This window comes from Balaenoptera ricei, chromosome 10, assembly GCF_028023285.1.
Source record: "Balaenoptera ricei isolate mBalRic1 chromosome 10, mBalRic1.hap2, whole genome shotgun sequence".
Classification (NCBI taxonomy): domain Eukaryota; kingdom Metazoa; phylum Chordata; class Mammalia; order Artiodactyla; family Balaenopteridae; genus Balaenoptera; species Balaenoptera ricei.
In genome coordinates this window covers 97,653,303-97,663,651 of record NC_082648.1, presented here as the reverse complement: position 1 = coordinate 97,663,651, position 10,349 = coordinate 97,653,303, and the positions used below count along the sequence as shown (strand labels likewise).

Genomic DNA, 10,349 nt, shown 5'->3' with positions numbered 1-10,349 from the left:
AATGGGTGAGGAAACAGTCAATAAACAATAAATGAGTGGGACTTCCCTGGTGGGCAGTGGATAAGACTCCATGCTCCCCGTTCAGGGGGCCCAGGTTTGATCCCTGCTCGGGGAACTAGATCCCACACGCATACCACAACTAAGAGTTTGCATGCCACAACTAAGGAGCCCTCCTGCCACAACTAGGACTCGGTGCAACCAAAAAAAAAAAAAAAAAAAATTAAAATAAAACAATAAATGAAGATAATAAAAGAAATTAAAAAACAATCTGGCTATTTCAGAAGCAGGAGAATAAGAGCCTGTCTGACAGCATCACTGAGCTCCAGGGGACCCACAACCCTCAGGGCAAATCCGTGGAGCCTGATGTCAATGAAACCATGCAGCCCTCCTTGCTCCTCTGGGGCCACTCCTGTCCCAAGGGACATGCCCTCACTACAGAATCCTCCTGCCTGAGATACTCCCCTCCCACATGGCCATCTCCTCTTCTCCTCCAGAGTCCTCCTGACCCCCACCCAGCGCCCCAGCAATACTCTCCTGGGTGGCTGGCACTGGAGAGCAGTGCATAACTGCTCAGGCCAGGCTGTCTGTCTTGATTCCCAGCTCTGACACCACCTTGTGACCTGGACAGGTTCCTTGGCCTCTCTGTGCCCGTTTCCTCATTTGTAAAATGGGGAAAGCAGTTGTTCCTGCTCCAGAGGAGGGGAGGGTGGTGGTGGTATAAGTGAGTTAACAAATGTAAAACACTTAAGACAGCACCTTGACACAGTGTTTGTTATTATTAATGTCTGTTTAGGTTTTTCCCTCCTGGACTAGCTGATGGAGGTTAGTGAGGTTCATTCACAAAGGACCAACTGAGTCATCTCCATGTCCTACACTCTACAGTGTCAGGTATACAAAAGGATCTCAGAACATGTCTGTACGGTGAATTCAGTGGTTCCCCCTCATTCACCACTGATTTATTGAGTGCCTTCTGCATGCAAAGTACTGGGCTAGGAGCTGCAGATGGAGCAGTGAACAAGACAGGTTTCCTCCCCACAGCAAGAAGAGTACTAATTTCTAAGCCAGAAGTTCTCAAACTATTTTGTCTAAGAACTCTTTACTCTTAAAAAAATTCAGGATCCCAAAGAGCTTTTGTATGTGTAACTATCTAACAAGAGTTACCATGTTAGGGACTAAAACAGAATTTTAAAAAATACTTATTAATTCATTGAAAACAACAATAACAAGCCCACATATTAACATAAGTGACATATTTTAATGAAAACAAAACAAAATAGTGGGAAAACACTATTGTTTTGCATTTTTGCAAACGTCTCTAATGGAAGATAGCTGGATTCTCATGCCGAACTAGATCTGTGCGAAATGTTGCTCCGGTTGAAGTATATGAAAAAATACTTCCAAAAATACATTCCCCTTTTTCGTAAAAATTGAGAATACTAACACTCCGTCCCGCCCCCGGCCTCGCCCACTACGGAGACGCCTGACGCGAGAGAACTGACCCACCAGGCTGGGCTAGCGGTGGACGGCTTCCGGGAGAAGGCGGGGCCTGGCTCCCAACGGGTCGGTTGGGTTGCGATTGGAAGACAAATGCGTCCTTCGGCGCGTTGGCCCCGCCTCCAGATCCCGCCCAGTGGTAAACCTAACGCATGCGTCCTAAGGAAGGTGGGCACTTCCGCCCGCCCACTGCGGAACCTTTTGTTCTAGCTCGCGTTTCCACCGAAACGACAAGTGCGGCCAAGGCGGAAGTAGTTGAGGCGTGTGGGCGGAGCTAAGCACCGCTATGTCGGCTTCCTTGCTGCGGCGGGGTTTGGAGCTTTTGGGGGTGCCTGAGGGTGAGGAGCTTCTTCCCAGAGACGTCCAGCCTGGGCGGGAAGTCGGCAGGGGCTGGGGGCAGGAGCCCCGAGGGTGCGAACGATCCAGACCGGGCTTAGCCTCGGTGGGATGGGAACCCTGAGCGCCCTCCGAACCGAGTCGGTTCCTCTCTTCCCCTACAGCCCCCAGGGACGCGCCAGGCCAAACCAAGCCGAGCGAGGCTCCGATGAAGCGGACGCGGAAGGCGAAGGCGACCCAGGCCCAGAAACTGCGGAACTCGGCCAAGGGAAAGGTGCCCAAATCGGCGCTGGGTGAGCTCGGCAAGGGGCTGGACGCGCTGCTCCCGGGGTCGGGGGCGGTGCCCTGGAGGAAGGGGCGCTAGAGTGAGGGCTTGAAATGTTCCCCAGGAGTTTCTAGAATACCTGCTGTGCGACGGGCGCGGGGCGGGGCCCTGGGAACACGGAGGTGAACGAATCACATTGTCCTGGCCTTCAAGGTCTACAGCCCTAATAGGGAGAGAAGCATCGAAGAGTTTCAAAATCAGCGTATGGTTGCTGTGATGGGGTCTATGCATTAAGACTGTGGTGCTCTGAGAGGGACTTAGAATGAAAGGCCAAATCAGGCTTCTCTGAGGAAGCAACATTTAAGCCCAGACCCGATGGAAGTATACGAGTGAACCGGGGGAAGAGTATTCTAGAGAGAATGGCATAGGCGGAGTCAGAAAGAAGTTTATTGCCTTTGAAATTTTGAAAAAAAGAAGCCTGGTCATAGTGACATACAGTGAACGAGGGTCAGAGCCGGAGCATTAAATAAAATTAATACTCCTTGTTCCAGGTGCTGTTCTAAGCCTCGTACAAATGTTTGCTCATGTAATTGCTCACAGCAACCCTGTGAGGTCGGCACTGTCATTACCTCCATTTTACAGAAGCAGAAACAGGCCCCTGCCCAGATAGTACAGGTAGAAATCAGGCAGATTGTCTCCAGAGCCCTGATCCCACCTACTGCTTCAAGGTGCTATGGCCTGGGCAGCGGTGATGGTGCGGAGATAAGAGAATTGTGCAGGTGGAAGATGCGGTGAGGAGGGGGCATTGATGGCGTCGGTGGTGAATTGGCTGTGAGGATGGAGGAGGAGGGAGTCAGCGAGTACGGAATATCTTGGGGGATGTGGCACCACTTAACAAGACCTACAGACTTGAAGAGGAGCAGGAGTGGGCAGGAATGCAGGGTAATTTTGACCTGTGGCAGGACTTGGTGAGCTCCTAGTGTGTCTTTGAATTCCAGGGCCTGGTGCATAAAAAGTGTTCAAGTTGTTTGTTAAAAGAACTATGAATTCCGAGGAAATACAGCATGAGCAAAAGTGTGGAGGCAGGAAAGTGAGCCTGGGTTGAGCCACAGTGATTCTGGTGTGGAGCAGGCACACAAGGGGCCCGAGGGAGGTCACTCCTCCATCCCAGCCCCCGCCCCACCGCCCTGTCATGGCACGTGACTGAGGACTGAGGGGACTCTCTCAACCCTCAGTGGCCAACCTAAAGAACACCTCTGTGGCTGCCACCTTGGTCTGAGCTACACCATCTCTTGCCTGGATTATTGCAGAAGCCTCCTAACTGGTCTCCCTTCCACTCCCCCCCCCCTCCCCCAGTAATCTTGTTCTCACCATAGCAGCCGAAGTGATCCCGTAAAATCCTGAGCCAGACCTGTCTCTCCTCTGCCCTGCACCCACCAGGGTGAGAGCCTGAGTTTTTCGGTGCCTGCTGAGGCCCCACATGATCTGCTCCTTCCAGCTTCATCTCCTCGGCTTCTCCCCTCTCTGTCTAACCACCTTCTGTTCTTCAAGCACATTAGTCACACTTCTGCTTCAGAGCCTTTGCACTGGCTGTTCCCTCTGCCCAGAATGCTCTTCCCCCACAGTGTCACTCTCTCTCTCCAGTCTTTGCTCAGAATTCATTTCAGTGAGGCCTTCTCAGAGCCTCCTGTTTAGAATTGCAACCCTCCCCCTGGCATTTCTCATTTCTGTTTACTATTCTCTTTTTCTCCATAAAATGATCACCCTCTGAAATACTGTTTACCTTGTGTACCATCTCTCTTTCCACGGAATGGAAGTTCCATGAGGGCAGGACTTTTTGTCTGCTCTGTTTCCTGCTCTGTGCTCTTGCACCTAGAACAGTGCCTGACAGACACACGGTAAGTGCCCAGGACACCTTTGTTGAGTAAATCACTTGAGCAGGTGGAACCAAGGGGGACTTTGAGCAGGATCTGTGTGGAGTGTGGCTTTGACAGAAGAGCCCAGGCTGTTGCAGTGACCTGGGGAAGGGACGACGGGGCCTCTGGCAGGGCCATGGGAGGTGGGAGTGGAGTGGAGAGATGTCAGGAAGGGACCCAGAAGGCTTCCAGGGAGTGAATCTGAAACGATGCCACCCTGCCTGCCATCCACAGCTGAGTTCCAGAAGCGAGAGCGGCGAGGTTACCTTGGATTAAACCTGAGGTTTATGACTAGTGCAAGAAGCACAGTGGCCGAATCCGTCACCCAGCAGGTTCGTCAGGGGGATGGGCTGTGGGAAGGAACCTGGGGGGTGAGAACTGAGGCTGTTCCTGGGATCCGTGGGAGTCTCAGCCCTGAGCACAGGCTGGAGGGTGGGGCCCCCTCCAGGCTCCTAAGATCTGGACACCCGTCTGTGCTGTGAGGGGCCTCCCCCTGGAGGGCCGAGAGCAGAGCGGGGAAGGTGGGAGGCTGGGCCTGGCCTTGCTCCCCTGGGACCCCTGTGGGCCTCCGCTGGCTCCTCTGTAAGTGGAAACCACGTGCCCTGCCTCCCGGGACGGAGTGAGGGCCAGGTGAGAGGGCGGCACTTGGGCGGCTGCACCAGGTTGTGTGGCTGCAAGTGGCTGCGAGTCACCACCTAGGGCTCCTGACTCTCACCCGCCCCCAGATTGTGCGCCAGGACCGGGGCCGCAAGGCCTGTGACCGGCCTGTGGGCAAGACTAAGAAGAAGAAGAAGGCCGAGGGCACCGTGTTCACCGAGGAAGACTTCCAGAAGTTCCAGCAGGAGTACTTCGGCAGTTAGGCTCCCGGGAGGGCACAGCCGCCTCGGGCCTCTCAGCCTGGCTCGGGGAAGCCCTGGAGTGGAGGCTGGCGTGGAGCTGGCGAGCTGGAAGCCTAGGGAGGACCTTCGCTCAGACCCGAACTGACATCTGCAGGCTCGGGAGGTGCCACCTGCCTGCTGGAAAGGAACACGTCGGGCTGTTTTGTCTGCTTTGGCCCAGGGAGGGCCTCGGGGCTGTTGGCTGTGGAGAGGCCGGTCACTGGGCCCTTGGGGACCACACCTCTGATAGGAGGAGGGCCGCTGGGTGGGCTTCCAGGTTCTAATAAACGTGGCCCAGGGGCTGTGTGCGCTGCTCTAACAGGGTGTCTCCCGCCTCCTCTGGCAGCGGGGAGCCTTCCCTCCCTCCCCCACCTCCCGGCTGGTTCTCAGGGCTCCAGGTCAGAAGTCCTGCAGCCCAGCCCCAGCGCAGGCACCACTGGAGGGCAGTTCACCGCACCTGCAGACCCCGCAGGCCTCCTCTCCCTGGGGTGGCAGCCCCAGCTGAGAAGGCAGCTGTTGAGGAAGCTGAGGGAGGGAGCGTGGCTGCCTCAGCCCGTGCCCAGGGCTTGTGCCCTTGTGTGTTTGGCTGGGGGGTGGATCAAAGGCCACTTGTGTTTTCTCTTACTTCTGTCACAGGAGGTGGGGACTAGTGGGGCGACTCAGGAGGTGAGCTCAAGAAACAGGGTTTTACGCTCAGGTCTGCGGAGCAGAAGGGTGCTGCCGGCCCAGAGCTGCTCCACCAGGGGAAGGCGGAGGCCGGGCCGCGCCCGGCGGGGGCAGCGCAGGGCAGGTGCTGTTGAGCAGATGCCCGAGTGGGTGGGTGGTGCTGCCCAGCTGGGTCTTCAGTGTGGCACTGATGACAAGTCCTAGAAGCCCAGGAGTCCCTTCTGGGGAGGGGGCCCTGGAGGCCTCCAGGTGGCTCGGTCTGGCTCACCTAGAGCCGCCCCCCGCATGCCTAAGGGCTCCTTGGGACATGTGTTGTCTGGTAGAGGACTGCTGAAGGGACCCCGCCGTGGGTTCTTCTGTGCAAGAGGAGGGAAAGTTTTATCCCTCACACAGCCAGACCCCGGCGGGGCTGTTCCTGGTTACTAGCCAGCTTTCCATCCTAAGTGGGGACAGGAGGGGACCACAGAATTGCCTGAGGCAGAGTTGGCGCCTGTCCTACGGTGCAGGTGGCCTCCGAGAGTAGGAAGCAGACCAGCCATCCAGGAAGTCAAGGTGGGCAGGAGAGGTGTCGTGACTCCAAACCGGAACTGCGCCACCGTCCTCGGATGGCTTGTTCCAAGAAGGGAGAAGGGGGTGTTTTCCCAAGCTCTCCGGCCGCCTGCGGAGCTCCAGTGGCCGCTGTGAGGAGAGACACTCCCGTGTCCTGGGAGGCTCATTCCCTTCCTCTTTTAAGCGGCTTAGCAAGCAGCAGCCTCAGCTTCCCCCTCTCTCTCACCAGAAGTTCTCTGAAGAACCGGCTGACCAGGGCCCCCTTCTAACAGGCACGCACCTGCTGTTATGTCATCACGTAGGGGTTCCTGCCCCCTCCCCAGGTGTAGAATGAGGGGCCTGCCTCTGCGGGAGGGTGAGAGCAGGGGTCCTGGGCTTCTCTGCTCTTGAGTTTTCCAGTTTTAACGTTTGTGCCGAGTAGCACCAGTAGGTGTGTGTCCGTGACCCCTAGGCGTGACTGACGTTAGCGTTCACCCGAGACTGGTCCTGTGGGTCAGGGTGGGACTCCAGAATCTACTGTTAACAGTCACCCTGGACGGTTCCGTTGCAGGTGGTGAGAAGGCAGCAGGGGGCCCTGGGGAGGGGCGCGCCGGTGCAAGAGCCACACATGGGGGTGCTGACTGAGAGCCGCGGACCTGGTGACTGACAATCTGCTGGGAAAGGGACAGGAACCAAGTCAGAGGACACTGGGGTGCCACATTGAGGGCCGGGAGGAAGAGGCCTTCCCTGATGGAGCGGCTTTATCTCCGGTGGTTTGGAGCAGCTGACAAATTCACTTAGAGACCCAGGAGAGGGCAGGACTGCCACGCGGGACCTCCGCCAGGGTGTGTGTGTATGGGAGGCTTAACAAGTTCCTGCAGGAGCTGGGCGGATCCCATCAGGTGACTTTCTCCAGCACCGCTGGGGCCGGGGAGCCCTCTTGGAGGTGGGTGGGACTGTGTGCCCATTCGTCCCCACCTCCGACGCTTCTTCTCAGGGTGCTCTTCCCCATTCTAGTGCACAACTTTCCCTGTCCTTCGAAGCCCAGCTCAGGGCAGTTAAGACCTTGAAGATCACCAGGTCCAAGGTCCACATGTGACACCCACTCCCTTGGTGCCTTGGGGAAGCATTCCCATCTGGGCCACCATTACTTCTCCCACATTACCCTGTTAGGCATCAGGAAGCAGGTCAGGGAAATACCAGCCCCACCACAGGGAGCAGAACAGGCAAAAGCCCATAACCCTGGGTTCAAACAGGCCCTACAACTTCTCCAAATGCCCTCTGCCACAAAACCTGTGACGGGGTCACCACAGGGGCTGCGTGCAGTGTTTACAACAGTGCCTGGTGCCACATTTGCATCACCCGCGTCCCAGCGGCTCGTCTACATTGTCTTTCACAATGGAAAACTGGTCCTCCCTCAACAGGCCCTAAAGGACACAAGAAGAAACCTGCCCAGGCTGGGTTCAGACTCTTGTACTCAACGAGAGATGCCTGCCTTATCTTGCAATAAAATGTTACCAGCCAGGATTGCAATAAAGCAGCGTGGCTCCAGTGCCCTTCCATCCCGACATCAGGGATGGCAGGCCTTCCAGCTTGCCAAGGTGCCAGCCAGGGAAGCCTAGGAACCAGCCAGCCTTTGGGGCCTGCTCTTCCGTTTGCTCCAGCAAAAACTAAGACATCTTTCCCTGAACAGACCCTTCTGGGAAGGTCTCTCTACAGAATTGCAGCATTTCAGTGAAACCTAATCCCCTTGTGTGCCCAGCTCAGACCGTGGGGCCTTATCTGGGTACTTAATATTGGCAAAAAGCAACAATCATGAGGGAACAAGTGGAGCCCAGGCTGTTCTCTGCCACCCTGGTCCTTAGGCTAAAATTCCCCAGCCTCACTCGCACCCAAGGGTGGTTAACATCGAGTCAAAGTTTTCGGTCCTGGGGCAATCACCCAGCCACCTACTAGGGGGGGATCTAGCCCAACTCCCTGTCTCAGGGGTCCAACTGAAGTCATCAGTGATCCTGACATACAGCCCTACAGTGTCAGGAAAAAAAAAAAAAAAAATTGACTCTGGACTTAAATTTCAAGTCCTGACAACGAAGCCCACAGCAAAATGCTGCTTCTGGGGATTGACTGGGCTCTTTACCAAAGACAAGAAACCAGACACAGCAGTCTACAGAAGTACTTTCACTACAAAATAATTTATTAAAACACACAGCTTCAGCACTAGCCTCCTATGTACAAGCACACACCCTCCTGACTACCCTAACTAGGGGATCCTCTTCTTCCCCCTTGCCTTGCGGACCTCTTCTATTAAATCTTTCAGATACTGGATCTCCTTGGCCAAGGAATCTGCCTTCTCTTTCAGAGCCTCATTCTTTTTTTCTAGCTCTTTACATTCACCAGTGAGGGCCTCCTGCTCTGCCCTCTTCTTCTGGCGATACCTAGTGGCTGCTGTCTTGTTCTGCTCCATTTTCTTCAGTTTCTTATCTAGTTTCTCACCCTTTACTTTTGCTGCTATCATCTTCTCTCCAGGAGGGTCGTAGGGTTTGGGGCGGGCAGAGCCACCAGGGGCACCTGGAGATAGCAGGCTTCTATTCGGAGAGCCCCTTGAGGTAGGGGGGCTATGCTGGGGAGAGCCCAGATAGGAGTCAGGGCTCATACAGATGCCACTATCATTATCTGAGGGGGCATCCTCTTCCTTTACGCACTGAGGGTGCACCGTAACGTAAGCAGTGGAGTCTGGCTTCCTATCTTCTTCAGAGATCACCACTTCACTGCATAGCTCTAAAGTAAAAGAATGATCTGGAGTGGAGGACAGGGCCCCTGGGGAGAGGGGAAGAGGCTGTAAGAAAGTGAAAGGGGCACCCTGGTCAGTTGTTGGCAAACTTTCTGGAAGATGGCCTATTGGGTTCACTATCTGGGGGGGCTCCTTATTAGCCTCCTGAAGTAGGGGGTCAAAAAGATCACACGTGTCATCCAACGTGGCCAAAAGCTCATCTGGCATGGTTTCCAGATCATCTATACCCAACAGAGCATTAAAATCAAACTCCTTCAGATCCATTTTCTCCACCATCCAATCTGTCCCAGAGAAAGCATCCTCTGCAAAAGATTAAAGAGAGTTGGAACCAATGAGTCAACTGTACAAGACTATCACCAGATCCCACCATCAGATAAAAGAAGCCCACTCACCCTTGCCGTTATCTGAGGCACTGACCAACCCATCCACAGCCAGCCATTCGGAGAAGCCCGCCTTAGCCTTGTCGCCAGAGAACCCATGAGGTTTGAAGTGCTTGGCCACCTCCAGGTAGTCATCTAGGAGACCCAGGCTCTCTTCAGCCCCCAAACCCGACTGGTCGAAGGGGGACATGAAGTCCCCCACCAACACCTCGCTGCTCAGGAAGCTCATCTCGGCCATGTTGCGAGGTTTTGGTGGAATCGAGGAATGTGCTTAATTCGAAGGTGTCTTTGTCGGTTACAGCAACGCTGCTGCTGAATGCCGTGAAAAGCCTGAATACGAATCAGAAACCAAGTCCCATTAAAGATCAGCTGGCCTAAGAACTTCATTTTTTCATCCATAAGGCAACATGGCCAAAACAGAACTCCATTCGGTGTTGAGAATCGGGACCACGTGGCCCCAGAGCCATCGTGTCACCCCCGCGTCCATCAGGCTGCACAAGATGGACGCCCGGCCGTTCCCCAACCGGCCAGAAGGGGAAGCCGCCCCACCCGCATGTCCAAATCCGGCTCTGGACGCCCGGCCCCGCCCACGCCCCCCCCATGACTCACGCCGCGGCCGCCGCCCTGCCACGCCGCCATCTTGGCTGCTGCCACGTTTCGCGGGGCGCCAAGTGGAACCCGGCGGGTTCGGGGGGGCCGGGGCTGCCGAGGGCTCCCGACCCAAAAGCGCCGGCGTTTTGGGGACACCCAAGCAGGGGCCACGCGTCCCGGGCGCTCGTAAAACCGCTCCCGCCTCCGCGAAGCCGCCCAGCCGCCGGCCGCGCCCAAGCAGGCAGAAACCCCTCACCGACCCGGGGGCGCACGGCCAGAGCGGCGCAGGCCCAGTACTTACGCCATGGCTTAAGCTGCTGGGGGGTGCCGCTGCAGAGCCTGGTGCTGCTGCCGCTGCTGCAAAAGCCAATGCTGCCGCAGGCACTGCTGCCTCTAATACGCCATGGTGGCCGCGGACCCTGCGGGAGCGGAGGAAAGAAGGCACGCACTCGCACGGAGAAACCACATTTAGGCAGAAGAAGAAAAAATGGCGGCGAGACGCTG

General features: G+C 55.9%; 2 protein-coding genes across 2 annotated transcripts; one reads left to right on the top strand and one right to left on the bottom strand.

Moving 5' to 3' along the window:
* The first annotated feature begins 1,723 nt into the window (after positions 1-1,723).
* Positions 1,724-5,208, top strand: RPS19BP1 (ribosomal protein S19 binding protein 1). The gene is made up of 4 exons (XM_059934865.1): positions 1,724-1,832; positions 1,995-2,123; positions 4,246-4,343; positions 4,737-5,208. The coding sequence occupies exons 1-4, from the start codon at positions 1,781-1,783 to the stop codon at positions 4,869-4,871; spliced, it is 414 nt and encodes a 137-aa protein (XP_059790848.1). The 5' UTR covers positions 1,724-1,780; the 3' UTR covers positions 4,872-5,208.
* A 3,048-nt stretch (positions 5,209-8,256) lies between these two features.
* ATF4 (activating transcription factor 4) lies at positions 8,257-10,349 on the bottom strand. The gene is made up of 3 exons (XM_059937011.1): positions 10,147-10,349; positions 9,267-9,584; positions 8,257-9,176 (listed from the first exon to the last, which is right to left on the bottom strand). Exons 2-3 carry the CDS (start codon positions 9,490-9,492, stop codon positions 8,344-8,346), a joined length of 1,059 nt encoding a protein of 352 aa, XP_059792994.1. The 5' UTR covers positions 9,493-9,584; positions 10,147-10,349; the 3' UTR covers positions 8,257-8,343.

Coding starts and splice junctions, on each gene's coding strand:
- ATF4 (XM_059937011.1), bottom strand. CDS start 9,492: ATGGCCGAGATGAGCTTCCTGAGCAGCGAGGTGTTGGTGGGGGACTTC. Junction 9,177..9,266: donor TGCCTCAGATAACGGCAAGG/GTGAGTGGGCTT, acceptor AATCTTTTGCAG/AGGATGCTTTCTCTGGGACA.
- RPS19BP1 (XM_059934865.1), top strand. CDS start 1,781: ATGTCGGCTTCCTTGCTGCGGCGGGGTTTGGAGCTTTTGGGGGTGCCT. Junction 2,124..4,245: donor GGTGCCCAAATCGGCGCTGG/GTGAGCTCGGCA, acceptor TGCCATCCACAG/CTGAGTTCCAGAAGCGAGAG. Junction 4,344..4,736: donor CCGAATCCGTCACCCAGCAG/GTTCGTCAGGGG, acceptor ACCCGCCCCCAG/ATTGTGCGCCAGGACCGGGG.